Here is a 20,944-nt window from a genome sequence, read left to right on the forward strand (position 1 = left end):
TCTAAAGAGAACTGGATTCATAAAAATAACTAACAAAAGTATCTCAACCAAAAATCAGAACTCTAATTTTCATAGTGATCACAAAAGATATAAAGATTGTATAAAGTTTTACACTTTAAGCAAGAAATTTATGTAACTACTAGATATACTTTTAATACGTCTTACAGCATTATTTATATGTTCTATCAGTGTAATTTTATTGCATTATTAAACATTAATTTGCTTAATACCTTTATCTCCAGTGTAGTATTATAAACGTTTTCTGGTGCTGAAAGAAATGTTCTCAAAGCAAAATATAAATCTTGCTTAAAACTTAATTATTCATTTCTTCTAAAATTTTGATTTCGAGTAGTTGATGTTTCTTGATAGCTGCTCATGTTATTTGAATTCTGAAGGATGGAAGAACAATTCATAACTTTATCTTCCTGGAATGTATCATTTTTGCTTTCTATATACATGAAATCCAGCATATAATTATCACCATATTTGTGTCTTGTAGAATTAAAATTCATGTATTCACTTATATAGGTTGTGTTTAAAGTCGTATTTGAAATATTTTCGTTATTTAATTGATAAAATGGAGTTGAATTGTCAACTTGTATAGGTCCCATTGTATTGTTCATTTCTAATAAGTAGTCATCAATAGTAAAATTCATTGATTCATAGTTTAGATCTATTTTATCAGTGATGTTATGTATCATAGAGTCATTACTGGTTTTATTAAAACTGCATTCTTCAGGAAAGATTATCAACTTCTTTTTTAATTTTTTCCGCCTCTTACACCTTACTACTTCGGCAGCTTCGTTATTTGTTGCACTCTGAAGATGTTCATATCCTAAATGACTGATTGAATTATATTGCATTTCCGTTTTGAATTCCTTCCCAAAAGTATACAAAACTCTAAAAAGCTTCAGAAAAACATTAAAAAAACCTATAGAGCCTGCAAATATACGACTCTCTGGAGATACATCAGACTGGACAGAAATAACGATGCATATAAATAAAAATAACAGTAAAATAAAGCGAAAATTCATATTTGCAATTTTTCATTGTTAAAAACAATTACGCAGATGCGGTACCGCAACTTAACCTTTCTCTACTAAAACATTTTTTGGAAGCATATATGAGTGTACTTCAAAATTATTTCGGTAGTTTATAATTAATAAAATGGTTTTTTATTACTGCAAAACACAATAATTTTTATTTACTTTCGTGTACTGTACATTATTTTTACTTTTATTCTATTTAATATTTTCATTAATTTATGTCGATACATGAAATAATCACATACTTTCAAATTTTATCTTTTGTTTTCTTGAAACATATAGTAAATTCCTAAATTCATTATCACTCTAGCTTGATATTTTATTGAAAATATCGAATATATTGTATTTTCATACACAAAAGATTGGCTTATAATTCCTTATCACCTTTCAATTCTATCAATCATTAAACGACATAGAATATGTGTTTTACAGAATATTATTTCAAGCCATAAACTGCTGAAAAATCAAAAGTATGTTATTTAAAAATAAAAATTTTTGTCTAAAAGTGAAAGTTATCTTCTAAATAGTGGATGTAGTGTCCGGAGAAAAATCTCCTGAACTTATAGTCCGTATCTCGCCGCCGATTATCAGTGGATCCTTCATATCTGACTTAAATCTTAAGTACTCAATAATTTCAAATACAAAGAGGGCAAATACTAATATGGAAAATATTGTTGCGAATGTTAAGAACCCCCAAATAACAGTTTCTAAAGTTGATATTGAGCAACTTGTGAGACCATATACAATAGGTTCATTATCAATCAACAACTTATCAGAGTTTGTTACATTCAATAGCATGTGTTCCTTTCCTGAGTTAAAAACAATCGAATATAAGTTAAAAACTGCCATACTTGATCTACCCTTACCAGAGATGCATATTTTTTGGCATGTATTTATATTAAATATTGGAGTCACACATTTTTGTACACCAGCCGGCTCGTAATCTGAAACTTGAACGGTCTCACCGAAAATTTTAACTGTGTTACTATCAATTAATTCAGGTTTATCAATTGGTTCTTTAGTCCTGTATGGTTTCCTACCTAAGGGATCAGAAATATAAGTTGTGTAATGTCCAGGTTCTGAAGAATTAAACACCGATGAAACAAATACATCAGAATTTAGTTTATAAACATCAATTAGTAAAATATGTTCACCTCGAATCTTAGAACAAAAAGTAATAACTAAAAAATAAATGACTACTACTTTGATTTTAGATGATATCATTTATCTTCGAATCACAATTTCTAATTGACTTTATACACACATTTTCGCTGAATCACACAAATTACATATATATATATATATATATCTGAAACATAATGCAAATAAAAGTATAAATCAATAAATATATACATCTAGATTTACTCAGAAAAAACTCTGTATTTGTTTTAGATAACTCATAGGCACCAATATTTAAAAGTGGATTACCGATCTCAATAATTTATTTGTTAGATCAGTATTAAATAAACTCCACGACATCTGTCGCGTCCCAACGACATACGTAAAGGGAACTAAAATTATATTACTAGATATAAAACACAATATCTGGCAGATTTATCAGAAATAAAAATCAGAAACTACTGACTTAATTAAGAATAAATCATAATTTAAATTAGAACATTTTTTTATCGCAAAATGAACGTTTTACATTTACTTTCACTTTTCTTGGCAATAAAAAGCGTTTTCTGTACCAACTTTAGAACTCTCTCAGATTCACACAAAGCGGAAGACATAGCTGAAATCTCAGATGGTGGTGTTGACAATCAATCAGGTAGTTTACATGAAACTCAATCCCCAGGTTCCCTTGAAAATATTATCCTAGAACAAGAGAGGCCAGTATTGCTAAATACAATTCCACAAACAAAGTCGAAGCACATACTATTTGTTAATTCAACTGGATTATTTACAAATTTGACTGTTGAACTTACAGCAACTATACCGATTGCAATGGTTAGTCCTGAAAATGATTCGATACACCGTATATTATCTCATGGGAATGTTGAGGGTATAAACGCAACAGAAGTAAAAGGGATAGTTTCAAAGAACAATGCAGTTCAATTTGGAATTGAGGAAATGATTAAACAAGCTTTTGAATTGTCAAAAAACAATTCAATCGCAACTGAACAATCTAATTCCACCGAATCAATTGTGGTATCTTAAAATTAACAAGAAAATATGCGTTTCACAGAGACTTGAGAATTTGAAATATTGGGTTGCATTTTAGTTCTTTTTAATAAATTAGAATAATTGATTACTTTTAATTCGGTTGTTTTCATTACTTTTTAATATTTCGTTTTCTTCCACTTAAAGATTTTTTCTTTTGTCGCACATGCGTAAAGTATGTCACGTCGTTTTCTGTGTGTGCCAACTATCTTCACTTTTGTGGACGTCCAAATAATTTAATTAATATTAATGTTTATCCTCAGTTTTTATAGTTCTTTTTAGTAATAGTTGTAGTAATCATGAAGTCACTTATCAGGATAATTTCTTTTATAGCTATTAATTTGGGCTTTGTGCTTTCAAAGAGTAGAAAGCATGAATCTGGATTTAGAGGAAACAAAAATGTCGGTATTGAATCGGTATGCGATTTTAATCGATTTTGTGGTAATCAAAAGAACACTCTTCATGAGCAGATGCACTGTGATTTGGAGGGAATTTTTAGAAACAATTCAAATTTCTCTGGGACAATAACATTCTTTTCAAATGGAACACGAAGCTCACTTGAAGTGATTGAAAGTTCTAAAATTCATAACTCACCTGGTGTAAACTCCTTAATTATTCGTACTGTAGAAGAGACCATTAACAATACAATTAGTGATTTTCTACTTGGAAATGGAACATTGTTTGAACTTAACTCCACTCAAGACGACTCGAATATTTCATTTTCTTTAGAATCAGATTACGAATTAATTGGTGATATTAATGAATTATCTATCGCTTATAATGATCTGAAAACTTCAGGAATAGGTGAAATAGTTTCTTATAATAGTAGTTACTCGGATTACTTTTCAAACAACACATTAGATAATAATTTGACTGATATTAATGGTGACCTAATACTAGATGAACTGCTTACTCAAAATTTAAATTCAACATTGGTAGTTCTTGAGGAAGTTTCTGAACAAATACCTGATCTTAGGGAGTTGTATAAATTTGTTAGAAATGAACAGGAAAATGTGTCTATTAGAGACTTATTAAAGGTTTCAACCAGGTTAATGAGAGGTCTATATTCTACAGAGAATATTGAAGTTGATGAATCCAATATAGAAAAATTAAGATCTAGATTATCTGAATCTGAAATAGAAAATCTAAAGACTCAGGAATCTAAAGTTAGTAACACTACTAGACCATGGTATGAGCCACTTAAAAAATTTGGAATTAACATTATCACTGGACAAAATCCTATTTTTTCACTCATTATTTCTATTGTTGAATCGGTTATCGGGATTTCCCCAATAGGTTCAATTATTAATATCGTTGTTCGTGTTATTGCAGCAATAGTTACATTGATAACTGAGTTGATTCAGAGAAGGAAGAATAACTCTAATTTGATAAGAGCTTTGAGGTCACTTGATTCATTTGATACCTCACCTTCTTCTAAAATTTCTCTTGCAAATAAATTGATAGATAGAATTAATATAAATGCACGCGAAATCGAAAAATCTCAATATAATTTAAGGTGCCTTTACAACGACTTGTCTGGACTTGCATATAATGCGGACCAGGGTTTATTTACTTTGGAGGATGGTTTATTAAGAGAAAAACTAAAGAGCATTTTAAATTCAACTCTTACTAATATGTCTTCAAGTAATTCTTTATGTCGCTCCGTATGTAATCAAAGTAGAGATTCCCTTTTAATCAAAAATAATACAAATTCAAGGTCACTAATGGACATAAGTTCTTTATCAGCGCGTAGTCTTCTATTTGGATACGGATTCAAAGAGTTGGCGACAGATATTGAGTCATATCTAGACGAGTCATACAATTTAGCTTGGGGTGATTCAGATATTATAAGAAGCCTTAATGAAGATGTTGAAATCACCGCAAACAGTACAAACTCAACATCTGTGATGGGGTCAAAACCAAAGTGGTATGATGGGCTTATTCAATTTTCAAAAAAGGTTGCAGGAGTCAGTGGAATAATATCTATGCTTGATATGTTGCTAGAACTATTTACTGTAATATTTGCAAACTCTACTCAGGCTGAATCAATACTATCTATTTTAAAGCTTGTGGTTTATCTCATAAAGTCTGTATTCAGTATATTCGGGAATATATCATCTAGCAGGAATCTTATTGACATTACTAGAATCATTCCAGAAAGAATTGCAAAAGATCGTAATCTGTTACAATTAACACTCGGTAAGATACAAGAAAATATGAATTCTATTGAAAGGGAAAAGATGTTAATTAACTCTCAGATAATGAATATTCTTGAAATTCCAATATTAAATGAACGCCAACTTGGATCTGAATCGGAAGGTAACATTATTTCGACAATGTCTAAAATGGAAACAGCAGGAGCCTACCTTATAAACGAGAGGCTTCTCTTATCGTCAGAATCGGCCTTAATGTCAACAGAAATCAATTTTAAAACATGGATGGAGAAAGTTGGTTCTTTCTTTGATAGTTCATATGATAAGATAAAAAGCATAATAAAGAGTATTTTTGAGACGATATTCAAAGGAAGTAAAATAGTTGCATTTGTCGATAGATTAATTGATTTAGTTATTTCTGTTGTAAGATCAATATATCATGCATTCAAAAACAAGAGTACTCAAAGATTATTAATTATGTCAATCGAAAATTGTGATGAGCCTGAAATTCAAGAAATACTCTATGAACACCTAGAAAAGACACTAAAGAACGAAGATTCACTTGTTATGAGATTATTGAACTAGATTTCATTTTTTTTAGCTTTTTTTTTTTTTGAAATAAAAGATATGATATCTTTGGCGCAAATGTATCTTTCCGCTACTGTAAAGTCGTAATAAAGTCATCCCTAACTTCTTAGTTTTATTTTAAGAAAATAAAATGATAACTCAAATATCGATATTTTTTATTATTAACTTAGCGCTTTCTTTGTCTGAGAAGGCTTTGTCTTCGTATGGTTGCTACTCAGTTACAGGTCCTCTGCCTCCTCCAATGAGGCTTTTAAAGTCAACCACCCCGGTGCAGCAGGTTGAGTCGGAATCTGAAAATCTGAGCATCATTTGTATATCGTTAGTTGAAGATGCAGAGTTGAAGAGCAATGTATTTTCCGGCCAAAATATAGATATGTCGGGTCAAAAAACCGACGTTAGTTTGCTTCTACAAAAAAAGGAAATTTTAACAGGATTATATAGTTCTAGTTTGGAACAGGTAATTGTATCTACATGCAGCAAAGCAGTAGTATATGCAATATTAGAGCCAAACACTAAATTAATTCAATTCCAGACATTTCTTGCTGTTAGTTGTATGGAAGTTGTAAAATATCAGAAACCGATACTTAGGGCGCCTTTAACTCATCCTAATGTTGGTACTTCCGAGATAGATTTTTCGAAACTTGGGATGGGTATACCTCTTAGCAAAAGGCCATATGAATGTAGATTTGACTCTCCTACTTTTTTAAAGAATGGAAATAAAATTAACTACAAAAAAAAGTTAATTAAATGGTCTTGCTCCTCAAAAGTCGAGAAACTTATAGTATTAACTGTACATAATTCAAGAGAAGTTACAGAAAAAGCACTTATTTCTTTCGTTTCAAGTATTGATTCACAATATGAAAGATTTGTCGTAAAATCTCCCTGTAATGGTGTTATAATTGAAAATTTTCAGGGAATTTTTACGTTTAATGAATTATTCCTTAGAATTGAATGTATAGAAGATAACATACAGATTACGCTGCACGGAGACAAAAATTTCGTTGACTCTAAAGTTGAAAATGTTGAGTGACTTCAAAAATTACCAAATTTTTGATATAATTAATGGTTTAAAAAAATAATTACTTTATGGCACTTAAATCTATTTTCCCGAGATTCCAGTTTGGTGAGGATTGTAAACGCAACCAACTGAAATCAGATACTGTAAACCTTTCAGATGAAAGAAATACATGATTATTCATATTTTTTTTTCTTAAATGATGTTCATATTCTCGATAATAATTCGAGTTAGTTTTCTCGCGGAGATCAAAAGTAATCTCCCTGCAATTTTCCATCAGCGGTGGAGTGCAGCAAGAAAGCAGAATCTGTAGCTTCTCCGACTCATGTAATCTGATCTGCCTGCAAGTTACGCATATTAAAGAATTTTTGCATTTGCTTATAATTATACTGGTTGATACAGGACCAATTAATATAATGCAATCACTTACACCACTTATCTCCACTTTATCTATATCTGATAGTATTTTTAATGTTGATTTGTGTACATTATATATCTTTAATTCATTTGATAATTCTCCGCTTTTTAATTCAATGTTCTTATTTACTTCATTTTCTATTCTTGTCGAGAGCATTTTTTTTTCTTATTGCAAGTCAAAAGTTTCCCGGTTAAAATTCATTTAAAATATGTTTAAAATTGCACCCATTTGTTTGAATATAGCAATTTCTTGTTTCTTAATTAATTGTGTTATTTGTAATGGACCTACTAGTGTAAACGAATTCCTTCCATTCGTCTCTGTTGGTTCGGCATTCGCCTCATCTATATTCACGTTATCTAATTCTATTGTGATGTACAAAAAGGCAAATGAAATGAAGAGAAGGAATAAAGGGTTTTCTGAAGGCCTTTCCCAGTCAATTACTAAAAATAAAGAATCTAAATTAAGAGGTAAAGTTTTTATTGAAGTTGATGACGAGAAATCAGATTTAGAGATCTCCTCTTCTTTAATAAAGGTTAATGACACAATGAAAGAAGTAAATATCACCGAATTGACACTTGATTTTGAATTGCTTACAAATATTTCAATGATGAATAGTTCAATTATACTTAGAAATATTACAATACCTGAAAACGGAAGCAATCTTACAAACTCAAATTATAGCTCGAAAATAAATTTTATGAGACAAGATAGTTTGTTTGGTTTTGAAATAGATAACTTTATTGACAGCAACTAGATTATAATTCTATGTTCAAAATTAATACGGATATATAGCCTGTACTTTCATTATTTATCTTTTATATTTAAATTTGAAATAAAATATACTCCTGTTAAATACATTATTCAAAAGTTTATGTGACTGAAAGACTATTTATTGAGTTAGTTATTGGTGTCCCATAACTATTTTTGTGTCATGTTTATCCTAAAATACATTAATTTATTTAAAAGTTATGTTTTTGTTTTGCAATAATGCATTAGTGGGCGCATGACTCTTTATAGGGGGATTTACAGGATATTGTGGGTGTAATTACAAATCAAACTTTATGGAATAAAGATTGTATATTATGTATTAAATTCTCTTTGGTTAGATTTTTGTTCCCAAAATGAAATTTATCAATAAATTTCTTTTTTTTAAAATTCTGTTAACGTTTGTTTTTTGTCATGCATTAGATAGAAACGACACATTTCTTGAAAATAATCAGAAAAATAATTTTCTGGAAAAAATAGAATTGATCGTTAAAAAATATGAAGATAATTTTAAAGCATATAATAAGGAAGTTGTGATAAATAAATATAATAATTTAAAAACTAAAGCCAAAGATGACATCAAAACTGGAATTAATATGACGATTAATCTACTCTTAGATGACAGTATATATGAATTTGAAAATAAAATTGATACCATTGTTGAATTAAAAACAAATGATTCAAATGATATTCTTAGTAATCAAATAAATTCTTTATTAACAGAATTTATTTATTCAAAATTTAGTCAAAATAACGAACGAATACTACAGTTAAATCAATCTATTAGCAGCAACAAAACCAATAACATACTGCCACAGAGATATAATAATTCTGAATTATTAGTTCAAAATAGAAATATTCCTAATTATTACCCCAGACCATATTATAATAACGGTTTTATTATTGGAAATGTACCTATGAATACACAGCCATCTTTAACTGAAAAAGGCTTATCAGGGATGCTTAGTATATCAAACCCTGCATTTAGAATGATAATTTCAACAGTTTTAATGTGCCTGGGTAGTACTCCATATGGTGCAATTTCTATCTTGATAGTCATTACAGTGTATTCACTTATTGAAATAGTAATAAAATATTTCAACAACAAATTTAAAAAAAAGAACGTTATAAATTCAATTAAAAAATCTTCATTTATAAACAATAAACAAGATGAAAAGTTAAATACAAATTCAACAGTAAAATTAGATAAAAATATAACAATACCTATACATAATTCATTAAGGAACCTTAAAACCAAAATTACAACTTCTGATAACACAGTAAATTTATTGTTCAATTCTATCAAAAAGATTAATAATGAAAATATATTTATAGAAAAAAAAATTAATTACTTTGTAGGTAATTTAAGTAATGTCATATCTTTCGAGTATCTGTCCAATTTAAATGTGGATTCTAATAAAGTTAACTTATTCAACAAATTGTTGAATATAACAATAGATATTCTAGAAAACAAAAACGGTAACGAGGAAATTTTTGATTCTAAACATTTAAATGAAAGTCATTTGGAAATAATAGATTTTGACGCTGATTTTAAAGATGTTGATTTATTAAATGTTAATTTACCAGAATGGTATAAAAAATTCTGTCTATTAAGTATCGTTTCCAGAAGTGAGTATAGACTTTTAAAAGAATATAATATGGATGAAATTTGGATCCCGTTAAAGTATAATGAAATAAATGTGTCAAATGAGAAATTCTTAGAATTTAATGATACTATAATTGACAACAAAGATTTTGTTTTTGACAAAGATTACGAGATGAATGTTGTTGAGGAGAAGTTATTAAGAGAAGGAAATAATTCTTTTGATCTGAAAAGTACTGAAGGTCTTTTAAATGAAATGGAAAGTAGTATGAATAATAGTGACAGAAACTATTTATTGTATAGAAATAGTAATTTAGAAATAAAATGGTATGATCGAATGATAACATATTCTATTCAGACTTACAAACAAAATGGAATAAGAGGTGTAATAATAATGATTTTAGATATCTTTTCCACTATATTCAGTGCAACACCTATAGGTTATTTGATAACAACATTGATAAGATTAATTGCGTTTATGACAGACAAACTAATTCAACTGTCTCGAAGAAGAAAAAATCAACGGCTATTGTCACGTATGATTTTGGAATTACCTGATATCTTTAATGAAGATCATTTAGTTTTTATTTCAGAAGAAATGAGACAAATAGATATTGAGTGTGATAAGATCGTTGATGCAATAATGAATCTATTTAAAAGTTTGAGCAACTATTTGATTGAATATAACCCTAAAATAAATAGAACGTTAATATATGAAAATGAGAAAGAAATGCTTAGAATATTACAAAGTAAATCCGCAAAATACAAAACAGGTAATAAAACCCCACTTAATTCCGGTAACACATGGACTTTATCTGAAAATACGAATGCTAATAGTTTAGGGTATCAGAAAGAAAAAGATAAAAACCAAGAATATGTTGATGTAACTTCAGAAATAATACAAGAAACTAAACAACAAGAAAGTGTTAAAAGCAAATCAGTAAAGAGCTCTTTTCAAGATATGATTGGTGGATTAAAAAGTTTTCTACTAAATATATTTAAGATTGTTTTTGGCGGTGCAGGGGAACTCTGGGAATTAATAAAAGGCATACTTTCAAGAATAATAGACTTTATCAAAACACTTTGGGATGCTATTAGAAGAGAAAAGAAAAAAAGGCTATTAATTGAATTAATTGAAGAGATGCCACCAGAATCAGTTGTTCATTCCAATTTATTTGACGTTATTATGAATGAAATGTAATTCTATAATATTTGGTAGTAATGCTTATTTTAAACCCAAATTTTTATAAAATTCATAGGTTAGTTTTTATTTTTTACGTTTAATTTGTTTTTTTTTAATTAAGTTATGTCTATAAATTATGTTTACTTTACATTAAAAACTAATATTATCAACCATAGTTAGGAAAATTCCGATAATATGAATAAAAGGTAATATAATTCTTGAAAACGCGTAAATTTTGCACTCCATATGATAATTCAATCACTTAAATATTAAGTAGAAAGTAATATAAAAATGAAATTAGGTCTCTATTATTGATATTTGGGCTCCATATATTTTGGTTTTAATGGAACTGTAGTACGATTACTTGTGTGTAAGTAACACACTATCTATGATATAATATTCTAAATTAAACATAATAATAAATATGAAGTTTTGTGTCACAGAAATGGCAAATTTAAGGTCTTTTTTTATTATATTTCTTTCTTTCGTCTTTTGTTTACATCTATGTTTTTCAGAAGACGCATATTCTGAATCTAACGGTAATGCTTTTGAAGGCAAAAACGAATACTTTAAGGAATATAAGAATGAAATAAGTAAAAGTAGTATCGAGAAAACAGTTGAATTCAATTGCAAGGACCTTTTTGAGTCAATTTACTTTGATAAAAATTCTCGGAACATTTCAAAATTACTTTTTTATTTAGGTACATTTGATAAATATGAAGAAATTTTAAAATCAGATGGAATTGTGGTGAATGACAAAAAAATAAGACTCGAAAAAATGAATATAAATAGTTTGATACCATACGAACACGCAAATATATTATTTGAGGGCAAGAACATCAAAGAGAATAAGATAGACCTTGGTGAATGCAGGGTAAATAAAAAAACAGGTATTCCATTTTTCAATATTGGTGAGAGCTTACTTCATTCGGCTGTTATTTCTGGAAAGTTGAATATTGTAATACTTTTAATATTATCAGAAATAAATGCAAATATTAAATTAGAGAAGTTAGGTGATAGTACTTTGTCTATAGTTGGATCAGTAGGAGGTTACATAGGTGATTTAGAAGGTATGACACCTTTACATTATGTTTCATTGATACAAGATCTTGAATCTATTGAGATAGCTAAAGTACTTTTAAAACATGGAGCAGATCCAAATGTAAGAGACAAATATAAAAGGACACCATTACATACAGCTGGACTATCTCGTAACCTTCATCCAAAGAAAATGGTTAAAATTCTATTAGACGCAGGAGCAAATCCTAAGAAAAAGGATTTGTCTAAATTAACTCCATTACACTTTGCTGTTTCAAGAAATAATTTACCTGTTGTGAGTTTACTTGTTTCAAGCAAAAATAATAGGAATATGAATGAAGGTTTATTAGAGTATTTTGTTGATGTCAATGGAAATACACCGCTTCATATCGCAGCAATGTTTAACTCTGGTGATGTATTACCCTTATTAATAAACAATAAAAATGATCCGTTAATAGAGAATTTTCATGGGTTGTCTCCACTAGAAATTTCGGCTTTTCCTGTTGGATACAGAGCATTAAATTCAGAAGATATACAACCATTTGTTTTTTCAGTATTATTATCTAATATTAAAGTTAATGCCCATGAGACCTCATTTGTAGAAAAAGTAACTGAGTCTTACTATAGAAGCATTAGGGGTGGGTACTTGCAAATACTCGAGAAAATATTATTTCTTAACGGTTCAAACCTTAATAATTCACCTGAATTCTTTGTTTACTTAGACATAAACAAAGGGATATCTTTAACAGAAGGTAAACATAAAAAAATTGCAAATTACTTAAAATCATTCGGAACCAATATATTGTGTCCAAATCCACCAGTTGTTTTAAATTCAAATTATAAATTGAGTGACACAGTTGTAGGTAATTATATACGTGTTGGAGATACAGTAACATATGAATGTTTTGAAGAATATAAGTTAATAGGCCACTCAACAATAACTTGTAATTTAGGTGATAAAGTGGCGTTTTATATCCCGGATCCACCATTTTGTTCAATTAATGAAAAAAAGGATTTTGTTGTTGCAAATCAAGAAAGCAAACACCTATTTGTTTTATTGTTATTTGGTGTTATAATAATTGTTTTAATGATTATATTAGTACTGATACTGAATTCAAAAAAAAAAAATTAGCAATATACAATATAAGTAATTGTAATAAGAAAAAAAGCAAATATTTTTGACGATACAGGGATAAATACATAGACAATATGAAAATGTATTGATTAAATTTGTTATTAAATATGTAAATCAGTTTCAAGTATTTCTTTTAGTATTTCCCATCTAATCTCTCCATTTTGATCCAATGGAGATTCTGGAAAGTCTAAGAATGGTCCTTTTGAAATAGACTCACTAAATGTTGGGATATTTTGAATATCGAGTATATTTTTATCAAAAAATAGTGATCTTGTGAATGAATCTAATAACAATTCATTGATTGTGAACTGCATACATCCCGCAAGTATCCATGCAAATATTCTTGCTTCTTCTATATTCCTAATACGATTCAATTGATCAAGTATCAATTCTTGATGGGGTTTTATGTTAATAGAAACAGATTTCTTGAATGCATTCCCAAAATACTTTAGAGGAAAGAATCTACATTGAATATTTATCCAATTTATATCTTTAGTAGTATTGTTGCAATTTCTAACATTATAATTCCAAAGTAGCAGATAACAGGGTTTATTAAGTGTAAATATTAAATCATTGAATTTGCTTTGTTTTATCATACATTTTAACCTCGGTATTAGCAATAATACTTTTTGTTCTTCATGATTTTCAACGTTAGGGTCTTGAAAACTATTTGAATTTATTTTGTTTTTTAATATATCACAATCACTTATTTTATTTGGAAACTTTTTATCATCTATATATGTTATGGCTATTAAATTAGATTGGTTATCTGACTTAATATTATGGCTCTCGGAATTATCTATTATATTTTTATTACTAAGAAACATATTTGAACTGGATTCATCAGAAATTGAATCTATTGTAACAAAACCACAAAATGTTGCATTTTGTGCGGATATATGTCCGAACTTGGAATCGTATTTGTTCTCAAAGGTGCTTTCATCTTGAATAGCTACATCATTTGTGGTTGAACCTATTTTTTCAGTGATTATATTATCTTCCACGTAATAAATTGATTCCTCAAAACCTTCTTCCTTCAAGGTAATTATTCCCTTTTTAATATACTCATATTCCTCTCTTCTTGCACTTGTTACAAGCAAATTGGTAGATTCCACAGTAAGTATGTTTTTAATTGAGAAACAAACACCAAATAATCCGATAGGCAACCCTTTTAAAAATCCAGTTTTTCTCTTCAAGCGACCTCCTCTTCCAAAGAAAGAAGGTGGTAACAACCAAGCTGTATTTGAATGAAACCCTGGAAGAAGGCATCTGGTACAAGAAGGTATCATCATAAATTTATTTAAATTCATATTATATGATAAGATTTGTTTTTTTGTTTGTTCAATTATCGGGAACATAGAATTTAATTGGTTACTTTGAATTTGGTCATATATATGAAAACGTGGATAAGCTTTTGGTGTAACAAAATTTCTACATAAATTACCGGTGGAAAATTCGTTTTTTTCTTCAAAAATATAGTTTGAAATTAACATTACCATTTCATTTTGTAGACGCATTACCTCTGCTTGGTAGAGGTATGGAATTAATTTTTTCTGATAAAATTCCATGTAAATTGGTAGTTTATTATTGCTTAGGTGTTTGTATATTTGTATTGAATTTTTTTGAGTAAAGTTAAAATTGTTCTCATTAATGCAAAAGTTTTTAGTGTTTTTACTTTGATTACTGTAGCCTGCGTAATGTTTTCCATTTTTTTGGATTTCGAAATACATAACTTGATTCTGAAGTTGCTGATAGGTTTCATCTCTCTGCAAACAATTTTTAAATAAAATATTATTATCACTGAACTGACTTGTTATGTTTAGATTCTCCAATTGAGGAAAAGTTTTACCTCCGATATTTGTTAATTCACGTTCCAAAGGATAGCGTTGCTTGCAACAATTCTCGTGCTTGTCCTCTATTGATAATTTAAGTTTTTTTTCAGTTATCTCTTCATTATAAAGGGATTTTCTGTCAATTAAATTATTTAATATTGATCTTTTTTTATTAGATAATAAGTTATTCATAGGTTCTTCGTTAGGTTTCCATAAATTTCTTATATTGAAATACTTGTCACAACTTAAAATTTTTATTGCAAAAAAATTAAGATTTAACACAAGAAATAAACTTAAATATAGTGGATTACTTTTTCAAATTGTTGGACAACCTTATCTTTTTGTTTTAACGAAAACATGGTATCTTTTTATTGTGCATACCTATTGTGAGATTAATGGCCCTAAAGCGCGGAACAGAGCGTTTCGAGATCCAATAAAACTATGCTCGGTGACGATAAGAACTCACCGATTGTTCACGTGTAAAGAAACTGGAGTTTATTATACAGATCAATTGACAAAGTTAACATCTATAGAAATAGAGAAAGAGAAAACCCAGTTATGAGTGTTATTTTCACTAGATCCTAAATAAATATCTACAGATCTTGATTGAGAGATAACATTAGTCTTGTACTTTTTCAGTCTGGAGATCTGCAAAGGAGCTAACGGGAATATACTGTACAAGGGTATACAAGGACTCTTTTGAGTCATCAGACTCGCTACGTTTTCTAGATATCCTAACACGAACTCGTGCAGGCAAGTTTCTAATACCCTTGCTAAATATGAACTTGTTTAATTTAGCATCAATTCTAACATCTTCAGTCTTCATGACTCTACCTGCAAATTCTCTTATACCTTTGATGGCTTTTGGTGCTCTTTTTTTAAAGGTTGTCTTGTGCACCATTTTACTAAGGTTGATGGTGTAGTCTCTGGTACATGGTGTCAATAAGTTTCTTTTCACTAATAGTTGTTAATTTAATAAATAATATGAGGTTCAACAATAATTAATAAACATTATTTTCTAACACGATAAAATCGTGAATATAAAACTTACCTTGAGTCATTCTCTCTCACTTCTCAGATGTTCAGACTCCAAATAAGAAAGTAGATTTTAGAAAATGTCAAAAACAACCCAAAAATATAACTCCAACAAATATTTTCTAGAAGTGTTTTTACAGTTAATAAAATAAATTATATTAGGAGCTACAGTGCCTTGAAGAATTAAAAAAAAGCGAGACGAGACAAAAAGAAACGGCAAATTGCGGCACAATAAAAAATATCCCAAAACGTGTATTTAATATTCTAAACTACTTGTAAAATCTCGTCGATTTCAATGTTTTTGTATATTGTATTGTCATTGTTAATGTATGTTGTCAAGTTGTTTAGTAATATCTTTGGTCCATTCGATATTTCACTTGAGGAAAAACGGATTTGTTCGTGACAGAGCATCAATAATTTTGATATAAATTCAGTAGTTATATTTGGATTCCCTTGCTCCAAGAAATACATGTATTTCTCCAATATATCTATGAACAATACGGAATTTGCTGGTGTCATCTGAACAGCAGAGTCCGCTATTTTCAGACATTTTTGTAGACATTCCAAAACCCTGTCAGCATCTCTATTTTCCTTGTTGTTCCAAAACAGATGGGAACACATGAGAATTGCCCTACATTGATCCTGTTTTCTTAGAAGTTTCGCTGAATGTTGTGTCATTTTTGTAGCTAGGGTTTCATAGTCGCTTTCACTCAGGCAATTTTTGATGTTGATAAGTGTACAAATAATAGACATTAAACCCTGAAATTGTCTTTTGGATTCGGAAAGCTCCTCCTCAAAGCAAACAAGTCCCTGAATGATAAATTCATGACAAATTGCTTCAATCCTATTTGACTCAGCTACTGTACTCGCGATTAAGGAACCCTGGAGGAACAAATCCAATGCAACTTCTGGATAGCAAGTGGAAAGCTCAGTTGCTATTTTGTGAGCAAATTTCAGTAATTTCCTAATGGATATACTAGAGGATTCCATGATATCCTTTAAATTAAGTTTTTTAGAATTAGAGTCACAAGATTTCTCATTTTCGATTAGTTCATCAATTAGTTTGAGTACACAATACCCAAGGGTTGGAAGTGTATATTTGAAATTAATACTTGATCCCCTATAAAATAGGTCATATAGGACTTCATACATTGCAAATATATCATTTAAATCTTGACCCCTTATTTGGTGCGCTAATTTAGAAATTTGCATTTGTTCATAAATGAATTCGTTAGAGTAATCCAGTAATTCAGTTGGTTTGGTTTCCAACCCACCTTCTAACATTGGGAGAATAAATGAACAGAATCTCTGCAATGCTTCTACATTGTTTAAAGGTGTATTGTTCTCAACAATGGTGTTGATAAGGGATATTGCCACTTTTCTTCCTGTCTGATTGTTTAAAAAATATAGGAGATTAGGAAAATGATCCATTTCAACCATAATTGACAATGGCATTGATTGGAAGGGAACAGAAAGTATTTCAACAATGCTGTCAATACATTTCTGTTCTAGAACAGTGCCGCAAGTTCCATCCACTCTTACACCAAGTGCATTAGTAAGTAGTGTTACTGTTGATCCGAGTATTAAGTCAACATAGTGGGTATTATTTGGATAAATTGTTAAAGTAAATGTGAGAAACGCTGAATGTAAATCTAATAGACTCGATAAATCTCTTTCAAATGAGTTACCAACATGTTTTTGTGTGGGATTGGGTCTTTCATTAAGCTCCGCAAGATGTTTTCTAAAAAGCTCGAAAACATTAATATCACTAATTAAACTTTTATCCTGTGTTTGACTCAAAAAATTTGAAAGCCTATTCATCAAATTTGTTAATATCGGCTTAAGATCAACCCCAGGAAGAGTCTTCATGCAGGCAGAAAGTAAAAGTTCGAGTGTCTTCAGATGATTTTCGTCAGAAAATACTTGTATTATGCAATCTAGAAGATACTGTTGTGCCAAAACATCTTCACAAGACAATACAACACTTAATAGTTTAGGTAAAATTTCTTGAATATATAGTTGTTGGGTAAGACCCTCCAAATGTGATACTCTTACCAGGTTTGCACCAACCAAAATTCTTAGATCATGTCTTTCTCGTTCCCTTTTCATCTTATCTTTTGGTGTTCCATGACTTTGAAGCCTAATCCATAACCTCGTTGATTCACAGAAATTTGAATATAAGAATTCCCAAGAATCAATGACATTACCACCACCACTTGTCTCATATATACTTCCAGTATCTGGGAGAACATCTCTACATGTTTGAATTAGAAAATATCTTAAAAATAACCCTCTCATAGGGTGTTGCACCCCTTTACATAGTTCAGACATATCTCTAAGTATCTCTTTTGCTGGTGCCTCCAGGGAGCGAATATAGCACGCTCCCGCAGTTATTAATAAAAAAAGACGTGGAATAATATTTCCTGCATGTTGGACAGAATCATAGAGCTCACTCATTTTTCTACCATGTCGAGATTTATCATCAAAAAAATTGGACAAATCACGCATTTCCTGAAATATCAACATATAGAGTTCATAATAGTGTTTTGGAGAGAGAAATGAAGTTCTCAGTTCACATAACATACTAGATGCATGTTTTAGTGCATCTCTTAGTCCATCTTGGTCAATTGCACGCTTCATATAGTAGGCATGTTCCTTGACTGAGTTTGTTGCTTCTGCTAATAAGGAATTTTGATTATAGCTATCCACTTGACGTAGCTTATCCATAAGTACAGCAATTATATTGAACGATAAAAATTAATACGTATAAATCTGTTCATAAACTGGTAATAAAAGTTTTCCTTCTCTTCAGTCAACCAAAATCCAAACCTCACTTCTCTTTTAGTAGAATTTTTGCCGCTATTTAAGAGGGGTATTATTACATGATATTTATTTAGTGATTTATTTTCTTTTTTGACATCAAATAAAAAAAAAAACAGTTTAAACATCAAATGTAGAATAATTTATTATCTATAAACAGTGAATTTATACCAAATAATAATGAAACAAAACAGGGTTTATTAGATGAATGAAAACAAGTGAATATATATTTCTAAAACAGAACTAAATTATTGTTAGCAGTAAGCACAAGATCAAATCTATCAATGTATATTGAATGACTTCATTGCTTATTTAGATTTGTGGATAAAATTAGCTTAAAGGTACAAAATTTTGATAGATTATTGCAAATATATATTATATTAAGTCTTAGTTTTGTCGCGACTTAAATACTTGTGAAACAATTTTAATGTTAATTTGTATTTCGCGGGGCAACACAAGCGTATCCGGGCGTAGCTCAGGGGTAGAGCGATTGACTGTAGACCTGGCAGACATCAATTGGTCCCGTGTTCGATTCACGGTGCCCGGAGACCTTTTTCTACGTCTACATATAGGTTGCCTCTTGCTCATGTATTACTGTCCAGTCCTGAGTGTCGGGAGGTTTTTGTATGGTTATCTAAGGGAAGAAAAATTTGTCATTTTTTCTGGCATTAATAATTATTAATTCTAAGAAGTTTCTGTCTATCTTTGCGTTGAGTGGGAGTGTTATGAGGAGGTGGAAGTCGCGATTTGAGATGTTTATAAATTTGTTGTTTTTCATGTTGATAATAGTGTGCATACTTGATTCTCTGTTTTTTTTAAATTGAGAATTAGTAAATTCTATAATTTTGATGTATGTCTGAAAAACATCCTTCTTATCATGAATTTCTGGGTGTGTTTTGCTGGAAATATAGCAATTTTTGTATGTGGAAATATAAACGAAGTGTTGTACAATGGCCTCTGATAATTGTCCATTTTTGATAAGTGTATTAGGATCTGCTAAAGACATTTCGAATGATTCAAATATACTGCAATACTTAGAATTCTTTATGTGATTTAAACACGCGTTTGAATGACTCGAGAGTTTCTCAAAGACGTGAGTATTGCTATTTGAAGAGAGTAAAACTAAACAAATATTTGACGACCCAACTGTTACGTCGTTAAAATTCCAATAGTGTAAGTAACAATATATGTACGACATTGTGCTAATACATGGTAAACAAATAGGAATCCACAATTCATTACTGGTGATTTCTTTTTTGAAAAGAGAATATGTAATATTTCTTAATAGAGAAAAGTCAGTAGAGGGCATATTTTTAATATATTTTGAGCCAAACCAAGTAATAATACGTGAAGATGCAAACATTACTCCACCTAGTAGACCATCAACCTTAATACTTTGTATTAATTTCTTTATTTGACTTCTTATCTCTGCATCTAACGGTTGTGATTCAATAAAGAGATTTGGTGCTTCTGTAGGAAAATTAGAATTATTTCGTTTTAAATGTCTGTTTAATTTTTGAGATCTCTGAAAAGAGTAGTGCCAATATAGAGAATCTATGTTGGTTTGTACAGACTTTATGCATCTATTTATGATATTTACGTCACTTGTGCCAATCATCTGTTGTATATCTATATTTGGCCTTGCTTTCAGACTTTTGTGTATCGAACCAGTCAAAAGCATTATGAGTTGATAATAAACATATTCCAATACCCCCTTTAAATATCCAATAGGATCACTTGGGAATTGAGAAATGCAACAAAGAATGATTCCTTGCCGTTCTAAAAATACAATTCTATGTGAATCTGAACACATCCATTTAATATAGTCAAAAATATAAATATCTTTTTCGACGTTAAAGAGAATAACTTTCTGTCCAGATAAGATGTATGTTACCTTACTTAAAATCGCTGACAATGAACTTGAAATCAGGCTTAAGGAATTTTGATCATTTATACCAAGTGAATATATTGGTTTTCCTGCAGAACTGAATATAAAAATCTGCCGAGAGTATTTTTTCATATTAAAACTCATTTATACTTATTTTTTTCTATATATATTTTTATTCTTCCATCGAAGAATATATTTTTGTTACCTCACAATTATAGTAAAGCGCTAATTTATGTATTAACTCATTTGCACTGATTAGAAT

General features: G+C 29.6%; 13 protein-coding genes across 13 annotated transcripts; 6 read left to right on the forward strand and 7 right to left on the reverse strand.

Annotated features, from left to right (window-relative positions):
• Positions 1-317: 317 nt before the first annotated feature.
• On the reverse strand, positions 318-1,034 carry FG386_000761 (uncharacterized protein; the record flags this gene model as incomplete). The annotated part of the gene is made up of 1 exon (XM_067340105.1): positions 318-1,034. The coding sequence occupies one exon, from the start codon at positions 1,032-1,034 to the stop codon at positions 318-320; it is 717 nt and encodes a 238-aa protein (XP_067195913.1).
• Positions 1,035-1,565: 531 nt separating this feature from the next.
• Positions 1,566-2,270, reverse strand: FG386_000762 (uncharacterized protein; the record flags this gene model as incomplete). The annotated part of the gene is made up of 1 exon (XM_067340106.1): positions 1,566-2,270. The coding sequence occupies one exon, from the start codon at positions 2,268-2,270 to the stop codon at positions 1,566-1,568; it is 705 nt and encodes a 234-aa protein (XP_067195914.1).
• Positions 2,271-2,681: 411 nt separating this feature from the next.
• FG386_000763 (uncharacterized protein) lies at positions 2,682-3,206 on the forward strand (the record flags this gene model as incomplete). The annotated part of the gene is made up of 1 exon (XM_067340107.1): positions 2,682-3,206. One exon carries the CDS (start codon positions 2,682-2,684, stop codon positions 3,204-3,206), a length of 525 nt encoding a protein of 174 aa, XP_067195915.1.
• Positions 3,207-3,508: 302 nt separating this feature from the next.
• On the forward strand, positions 3,509-5,947 carry FG386_000764 (uncharacterized protein; the record flags this gene model as incomplete). The annotated part of the gene is made up of 1 exon (XM_067340108.1): positions 3,509-5,947. The coding sequence occupies one exon, from the start codon at positions 3,509-3,511 to the stop codon at positions 5,945-5,947; it is 2,439 nt and encodes an 812-aa protein (XP_067195916.1).
• A 133-nt stretch (positions 5,948-6,080) lies between these two features.
• FG386_000765 (uncharacterized protein) lies at positions 6,081-6,980 on the forward strand (the record flags this gene model as incomplete). The annotated part of the gene is made up of 1 exon (XM_067340109.1): positions 6,081-6,980. One exon carries the CDS (start codon positions 6,081-6,083, stop codon positions 6,978-6,980), a length of 900 nt encoding a protein of 299 aa, XP_067195917.1.
• A 49-nt stretch (positions 6,981-7,029) lies between these two features.
• FG386_000766 (uncharacterized protein) lies at positions 7,030-7,539 on the reverse strand (the record flags this gene model as incomplete). The annotated part of the gene is made up of 1 exon (XM_067340110.1): positions 7,030-7,539. One exon carries the CDS (start codon positions 7,537-7,539, stop codon positions 7,030-7,032), a length of 510 nt encoding a protein of 169 aa, XP_067195918.1.
• A 52-nt stretch (positions 7,540-7,591) lies between these two features.
• On the forward strand, positions 7,592-8,137 carry FG386_000767 (uncharacterized protein; the record flags this gene model as incomplete). The annotated part of the gene is made up of 1 exon (XM_067340111.1): positions 7,592-8,137. One exon carries the CDS (start codon positions 7,592-7,594, stop codon positions 8,135-8,137), a length of 546 nt encoding a protein of 181 aa, XP_067195919.1.
• A 367-nt stretch (positions 8,138-8,504) lies between these two features.
• Positions 8,505-10,952, forward strand: FG386_000768 (uncharacterized protein; the record flags this gene model as incomplete). Its single annotated transcript, XM_067340112.1, has 1 exon — positions 8,505-10,952. The coding sequence occupies one exon, from the start codon at positions 8,505-8,507 to the stop codon at positions 10,950-10,952; it is 2,448 nt and encodes an 815-aa protein (XP_067195920.1).
• A 427-nt stretch (positions 10,953-11,379) lies between these two features.
• FG386_000769 (extracellular membrane associated protein with a signal peptide) lies at positions 11,380-13,104 on the forward strand (the record flags this gene model as incomplete). The annotated part of the gene is made up of 1 exon (XM_067340113.1): positions 11,380-13,104. One exon carries the CDS (start codon positions 11,380-11,382, stop codon positions 13,102-13,104), a length of 1,725 nt encoding a protein of 574 aa, XP_067195921.1.
• A 104-nt stretch (positions 13,105-13,208) lies between these two features.
• On the reverse strand, positions 13,209-15,131 carry FG386_000771 (uncharacterized protein; the record flags this gene model as incomplete). Its single annotated transcript, XM_067340115.1, has 1 exon — positions 13,209-15,131. One exon carries the CDS (start codon positions 15,129-15,131, stop codon positions 13,209-13,211), a length of 1,923 nt encoding a protein of 640 aa, XP_067195923.1.
• Positions 15,132-15,446: 315 nt separating this feature from the next.
• FG386_000772 (60S ribosomal protein L31) lies at positions 15,447-16,000 on the reverse strand (the record flags this gene model as incomplete). Its single annotated transcript, XM_067340116.1, has 3 exons — positions 15,447-15,579; positions 15,635-15,896; positions 15,991-16,000. 3 exons carry the CDS (start codon positions 15,998-16,000, stop codon positions 15,447-15,449), a joined length of 405 nt encoding a protein of 134 aa, XP_067195924.1.
• A 238-nt stretch (positions 16,001-16,238) lies between these two features.
• FG386_000773 (uncharacterized protein) lies at positions 16,239-18,701 on the reverse strand (the record flags this gene model as incomplete). Its single annotated transcript, XM_067340117.1, has 1 exon — positions 16,239-18,701. One exon carries the CDS (start codon positions 18,699-18,701, stop codon positions 16,239-16,241), a length of 2,463 nt encoding a protein of 820 aa, XP_067195925.1.
• Positions 18,702-19,428: 727 nt separating this feature from the next.
• Positions 19,429-20,826, reverse strand: FG386_000774 (SAND family protein; the record flags this gene model as incomplete). Its single annotated transcript, XM_067340118.1, has 1 exon — positions 19,429-20,826. The coding sequence occupies one exon, from the start codon at positions 20,824-20,826 to the stop codon at positions 19,429-19,431; it is 1,398 nt and encodes a 465-aa protein (XP_067195926.1).
• Between the last annotated feature and the right edge of the window lie 118 nt (positions 20,827-20,944).

Source organism: Cryptosporidium ryanae, assembly GCF_009792415.1.
Source record: "Cryptosporidium ryanae isolate 45019 chromosome Unknown contig_17, whole genome shotgun sequence".
Lineage (NCBI taxonomy): Eukaryota > Apicomplexa > Conoidasida > Eucoccidiorida > Cryptosporidiidae > Cryptosporidium > Cryptosporidium ryanae.